The 7,118-nt window shown below is 34.5% G+C and overlaps 1 protein-coding gene across 1 annotated transcript in view; it reads right to left on the bottom strand.

The window, feature by feature from the left end:
- LOC105626291 overlaps nt 1-6,557 on the bottom strand; it is a 79,771-nt gene extending 73,214 nt beyond the window's left edge. The window contains exons 1-3 of the mRNA XM_012207592.1: nt 6,327-6,557; nt 4,269-5,217; nt 115-269 (exon numbers count right to left, since the gene is read on the bottom strand). Of these exons, the coding sequence (XP_012062982.1) occupies nt 115-269; nt 4,269-5,217; nt 6,327-6,557 (1,335 nt within the window). The remainder of the gene's footprint in view (nt 1-114; nt 270-4,268; nt 5,218-6,326) is intronic.
- Between the last annotated feature and the right edge of the window lie 561 nt (nt 6,558-7,118).

Raw genomic sequence — 7,118 nt, 5'->3', positions numbered from 1 at the left:
GAGAGAGAGAGACGAGAGTAGAGAGAGAGAGAGAGAGAGAGAGAGAAGAGAAGAAGAAGAAGAGAGAGAGAGAGAGAGAGAGAGAGAGAGAAGGGAGAAAGAGAGCACAGTTACCTGTGAAACGGAGCTGCTAGCTCGCCTGGAATCGGCCCAGGCGTTCGTTCCATATCCTAGATTGACCTGTGCGCCACCGCTTCCGCCCGATCTGACGCTTCCCGAGCTCACTTCTCTTTGGCGATAAGGCGAGGAACTTCGGTTTCTCGTGCTCCCTGGACATAAGTGCAAATATTTGAATTTATCGACTACCTTTCAAAATTCTTGTGCGAGAAACATCTCGCAAAATTCTTTTATGATATCCCATGAATATTTATGAAGACACGACGAAGATGACTCGCGCTGGCGAAAGAATTGCAAAATAGTATGTGGTATACTTCGAACTACTGATATATTTTATAAAAGATATTTCTATTATTTACATCGATTGTAGTTTCTTTTCTGCGACCGTGGAATGTATTCTCAAATTCTACATGTGAATTACAATTCGTGTGCAATTAGATTGTCAAAATTCTTTATGCAAATTTTACTTGGCGTATTTTCGTGTGTAATATCCAATTTATTTTTTACGTTTGAACTTTTTGTAATTATATTATTCTGATTTGTAGTTTTTGACTTTCCTTGTTTTAACACGTGTGCAACTAATGAATACTAGCTATATAATTGCAAACAATGACAAACAGCGCGCCAATTAACAATGTTAGTGCACAATTTAATTTATATTCTCCTTTTGCACGAATTTCGCTTGTGTAAAGAGACATCATGCAAATTTAGGCGATGAGATATCTTTGTCAACAAGCTTCCGTTTAATGCACGCTGCTTTACGTGATAAATCCGCACTTTCAATTTACAGAATACGAATCCCATCTAATGGAGAGATTTCGATTATTGCGACATTCCTCGTCACAAAATTTATCGACTTCGCTCGCCTGATGGCGGTAGCTCGATAAACAAGTCTTATCGATTTTAGGGATGACAATCATATAGAAGGTGAATGAATTTAAACGATGAAACCCATAAAAAATGATTTAATATGTACATTATCACTCATGAGGAAGTTCAGATATTCGCATAAATTTTATCGAATGATGATCATGTAAAAAGTTAAGATTTAAAAGCAATTATATTATTTTTTAAATATATTTTAAATCTTATAGATCTTTAGATCACTTGTACACATACTAACAATTGCAAAAGCTTGATAAATTAGTTTTAATTTTGTATGTCAAAAAATATTGTCTTCATAAAACATATAATTGATAATACACATAATGGATAATTTAAAAAATTTGTTCAGAGAACACACATGTGGGCTCATGTTATGATATATGTTGCCAGTCTATCTCCATAGGTTAAAGATAGACTAGCAAAAGCTTTATAAATTATTTTTAATTTTATAATGTTAAAAGCGAATTTTTGAAGTTTACCGATTATACTATCAATGTTCTACGAAATAAAGGTAAAACATTTTGACATATAAAATTAAAAATAATTTATGAAACTTTTGCAATTGTTAGTACGTATACAAGTGATCTAATATACATATATTTAAAAAATAATATAATTACTGTCTTAATTTTTTACATAATCATTCGATAAAATTTTTTGCGGATGTCCGAACTTTCATGAGCAATAGTATATTTGCATAATACAATATTATAATGCTTATTTAAATTAGAACAATTGTAAAATTATATATGAATTAATAATTATATTATGAATTATTTATTGTATATTTGCATTTTTACTGTTTCAGAATATTCAAGGAGAAATTCGTGCTTCGACTAGTTGATTTCGCCTGAGAGCGCACACGCAATCTTTCTTGCATCGCAACCGCGCGAAGTGGGTAAGTAGGCATTACGTATCAGACGCATATTTCAATCTCGTGACCGGTTTAATGTAGCTGCTACGTTAATAAATATAATATCATGTGCACGTGCGACAAAATCAGGCCAATTTGCGCGACCGAAACATAACCTTTTCTCGCGTTAATTATCGCTAGGATAAATTCCTCGTATTTACCTCACGTTTCGATTTCTTGTGGTTGCAGCCCCAAGAATCACGTCGATAAAAAAGCGGTCTTAGCATGCGGAGTTGTTAAGTTTCTTGTGGATTTTATCTCATTAGTGGAATATATTAGCGGCGAATTATCACCGCAAGATACATACATATCAGCATGCGCATATATCTAAGATTGTGGTAAACTAATTTGCATAGGTCGACTTAAGAGGTTTAATATTACTATATCAACATTGTATGTGGATTTTCTAACCGCTAATAGTAATTTGGCTCATGATATGTTCAACTTAATAATCTACACAGATTTGCCAAAAATGTGATCCGTAATTTATTGTAATCGATATAACCGTTACGATAAAAGTTGAATTTTTATGAGGAAGAAATAATTTATATGTTAAATTAAATATAAATATTAGTACAAAATCGTACCAACAGAAATTATTTTTATATTACTTAGTACACGAAAGAGACAGTTTTATTGTATCTAAATACAGATCTGAAAATAATTTTGGGCATTAAAATAATTATATAAGATGTTCAAACTGATTAAATGTCAAAATTTTTTACAACATTGTTTGAGATTCTACACTGTAAAAAATAAAATGTTATAATTTTAACTCAAAGACGTATGAATTTTCTGAGACATACAAAAATGTTAAAATTAACATTTTTATATTAATTTTAACATTTTTGCATATCTCAGAAAGTTTACGTTTTCAATTTAAAATTAACATTTTATTTTTTACAATGTAATTATTTTCCAATCCAATATTATTTTTATATAAATATCTAGCTAAATTTACTTCAATAAAATCGTTCTTTCTGTATATTTTGCTGCACTTTAATTTTGAATGTCACGTATTATACTTGTGATGCAATAATACTATTGAGAGATTGATGTGAAGTTCGAAGGTACTTTGCATTCGTCTGACCTGATTAAATCGTAATAAATTAACCGTGCGAGAATACAAGGGAAATGGGAACCTATCAATTGTTGTTTCTTAATGAAAGCTTTGCATTGGAATTGTCGTATCGACTTGTCGATATTATTTTACATTTCTTGGCAGATCCGTTCCTTCCGTGTGTAACGCTTACGTTATTCCGAGGCGCGAGAGTCTATTGCATCCGTCGCAGGATTTCAATGAGACGTATCGGGTGTGTAATATCGTATGCAATCGACACACGCGAGACTATATCACTCGGCGACCAATTTCCGTCATTCGAGATATATTATACGTGCCTATCACACTCGATGCCTTGAACACCGGAGAAATGAACGAAAACTAATCGGCCTCTCCGGAGATCTGACGTCAAGTTGTACAGTAATGAGCATCAAATTGCCATTACCTTCCCTAAGGAGAGAAGATATTTGCTGCTTCGAGATAGTCTCAACTTGTAAATGCGGGGATGTAAGGAAACGTTTGCATGGAATCTTGTTGGTGAATATTTTATGGGTTGTCTTTATATAAAACAGCTTCCCTTATAATTGCTCAAGCAGAAATTAAATAAAAGCATTGACTATTTTTAATTTTTATTCGATATAAAAGCAACGATTATTTTTAATGTTTATTTTGGTATGCGACATATGATAAAAATACTCGATCTCAGTATAAGGTTATTATTATTTTTATCAAATGTCACGCTTTTATCAAAACTCGCTTTTCCAGCGGTTTCTTGTTAGTCGTAATTGTAATTTCTCGAGTCAATAACTGAACGAGCAATTGTTTTATTCTGTTATGTATATAATTGACATGTCATGCATGCAAGCACATTATTGGCATGATTTAACCGCATTTGCGGCAAATGCAAACGTTCCTTTGCACATTGCATTGCGTTTCACCGTGACGCTATAATTTCGCAGATTGCATCTGTATTTCGATGCACATCACTGCGGTTTAAATACGTCCAAGGACCATATTTTCGCGACGGTTCCGTACGCATCAGTCGCAATTCGCGGAGACAAGTTTCCAACAATTCTAATATCTCGTAGTACTCAATTATTTTTAGTAGAAAATGTAATGTATAACTCGAAGTCTAATAACTAATTTTTAATAGCAATCTTAACGGTAATTGTTGCTAGATGTTAAAATAAAAAAATAACAAAATATGATATGTTTCATCCTATATGATTCTTCCAAGATAGTTTTTTATTTCAATGATCCAGTAAAAAAAATTCAAAAATCTTAAATTCTTACCCTGATCTGCGGAAGCTCTTCTAGGATCTTGTAAGCCCAGATTGCCTCTTGGTGCCCTTCTATCTTGATGTCCTCCGAGACTACCCCTAGGACTTCTATTGATTCCCTCAGGCCCGATGCTTCCTCTGGGACTTCTGTTTTCGTCATCGTTAACAGCTCCGAGAGAGCCTTTCGAATGTCTTTCGACGTCGTTCATGCCTATGCTTCCGCGTGGTGATCGGTTTGTCTGATCATGCACGATCGATCCTCTTGGGCTTCTATTGCTGCTCTCCGGACATATCGATCCACGTGGAGACCGATTTGCGTCCGGCACTATCGATCCTCTAGGAGATCTGTTGGGATCAGGTGCGATGGAGCCGCGAGGACTCTGATTCAGACACTCTGAAACTATCGAACCGCGTGGACTTCTATCTGGAACCTCCATCGGCGTGATATTGCTCCTGGATACTCTGTGCAATTCCGGACATATCGAGCCACGTGGACTTCGGTCGAAATCCAAATTTGCCATGCTGCCTCGCGGACTTCTCGTCGTGTCCGGTACTAACGAATGTCTGGGACTACGACTAGCGGTCACGATCGCGTTACCATTTTCCGGTAAAAGGGATATTCTAGAGCCGCCAATCGCCACCATACTATTCCGTGGACTCCGATTATAGGCCACATCCGGTATCAGAGAATTTCTCGGGCTAAGTGCCGAGTCTGGCACCAGAGAGTGACGCGGACTAAGAGAGACTTCTGGCGTTAAACTGTTTCGCGGTGACCGCACCATATCGGGTACTAAACTATTACGTGGGCTTCTACTCGAGTCTGGTATTAGAGAGCCTCGCGGGCTTCTGCAGTAATCGTCAGGTATCAGAGAATTTCGCGGGCTGCGGCTCGCCTCGGGCGCCAGGGAGTTGCGGCCGGTACCATATTGTTCGGGATCCGGTAGGATCCTACGACAGACTCCCTGAAATAAAACATCATAAAGGATTATCTATTTAATTTTTAACAGAAGGAATAATTATTAGAGCAAGAATTAATTTTAATCATATATGAAGTTTCTGTAAAAGAGACTTTCTTTTTCCTTTCACGTAAAAAATGTTCATCAAGAATGATAATAAGCTCGTAATTTCAGGAATTAGGTCGTTATTTTTCTCTTTACAAGTGTTTAATTGTTTAAGTTAATTGATTTTTCTGATTTTACTTGGAAATTTTTGAATGTTGGAAATATGTATGTTAATATTATCCATATCTCTGCAATATATCTAATGTGTTTAATTAGCATAGGAATTAACGTGGGAATAAATTTACATTCGCACACACATATGAAAGAGCGCTACACGCTCGCGAAACATGTTAAAATACTCGATCGAAATAAACGTATTTTAATCATTTTAGCGATTGCTGTTCAAAGCCAACCGATAACTTCCGAAACGCATGCCTATGATGCGCCAATCATCTATTAATGAATAACATGTGATAGCAATCCATTTGCCCTGAACATTTCATGGTCTCAAAATTTCGTGGATAAACTGATGTGCAACATGCGTGACAAAAAATGCGTTTTCGATTTCATCGATGAATATACGCGGTGCTCATATCGATCGAGTACAAATGTCAAACGCCTGTACACTCGAGTATCCCTCGAGTAATTGAATATTTCGTATAACATTGCGTAGCCTGAGGGGAATAAAAAAAACAGAAAAAAAGAACGAAAATCTGCTGTATATTTCAAACTTGAAGCTCGGTTGACTGAGAATTTCAATTATTTGGAATTATTTTTTACGCTTTATGACTCTATATGCCAATAAAACTGTTCATCAAATTACTTAATCGTTATTCGGTTTTAAAAATATTAAACCAAATCTTTATACATCTTCTCGAAATGAATGAGTTTTCAACATATATGTTATATGTTATATTTGACTTCATAACAAATTGAAATAATTGTTGTATAAGCAAGAAATTCATATTTTATGTTATTATATATTACTGTATATTAAAAATAATAAAATAATAACGATTTGAATATATATAAAGAAATTATACTAAAAATATGAGAGGGTGAATACTAACTTCGTCGGGAGAGTCGCTCTCGGTATTCAGAGCGATATTCGGCACTATGCTACCCCTCGGCGATCGCTGCCTTTCCATCGTTCCGCCGGGGCTACTTGGTGGTAAGATGAGGGGTTTCTCAGTCGCTACGCTCGCTCGTCGACCTCGCATCGTCGAAGATGCCGGCTGACTTGAATTTACCACGTTTGGCGACGCTCGCCGGCGTCGCGACGAAGCGCTTCGATGTAACATCACGGAGATGTTCTCTCATCCTTTTGATACAAAGCATTTCTCATCTCATCATTCGTTAAATATTTCGTTAAAAGTATTTACAAAAATTATATTAGTCGACAAAATTTTGCTGTTAAATTGATTTTTATGTTAAATTAATCTAACAATATTTTCCTCATAATATTTTTTACTTTGATTTTAAACTTGTTTGCCAAATTTATGAGGAGAGTATAGAGATTTTTTAAATAACATATATTTAAAAATTATCTTATCTACTCTTAAGTACAAATAAATGATGTACAGGGAATAACTCTAATGAATTCAACAGATTTTCTATTTATTATAAAAATTTAAGACAGAACTAAATTATTTTAATTAAGAAAAACGAGCTGTTATTAACAAAATATATAAGTTTTTAAAAGAAATATGTTACAAAAAATTGAGACTTACAAGACAAATTTTACCTTTATTTTCAGAATTAATGTAAAAAAATGCAATAAAAGAATTAGCGAAATTATTAATTTAACGAACTCATTAATGATCAATATTACTATAGAATTAGTATTAATTTTTAATTTATAT

This window comes from Atta cephalotes, assembly GCF_000143395.1.
Source record: "Atta cephalotes unplaced genomic scaffold scaffold00005, whole genome shotgun sequence".
NCBI lineage: Eukaryota > Metazoa > Arthropoda > Insecta > Hymenoptera > Formicidae > Atta > Atta cephalotes.
The sequence above is the reverse complement of the archived record's forward strand: the minus strand, read 5'-3'. Positions and strand labels throughout refer to the sequence as shown.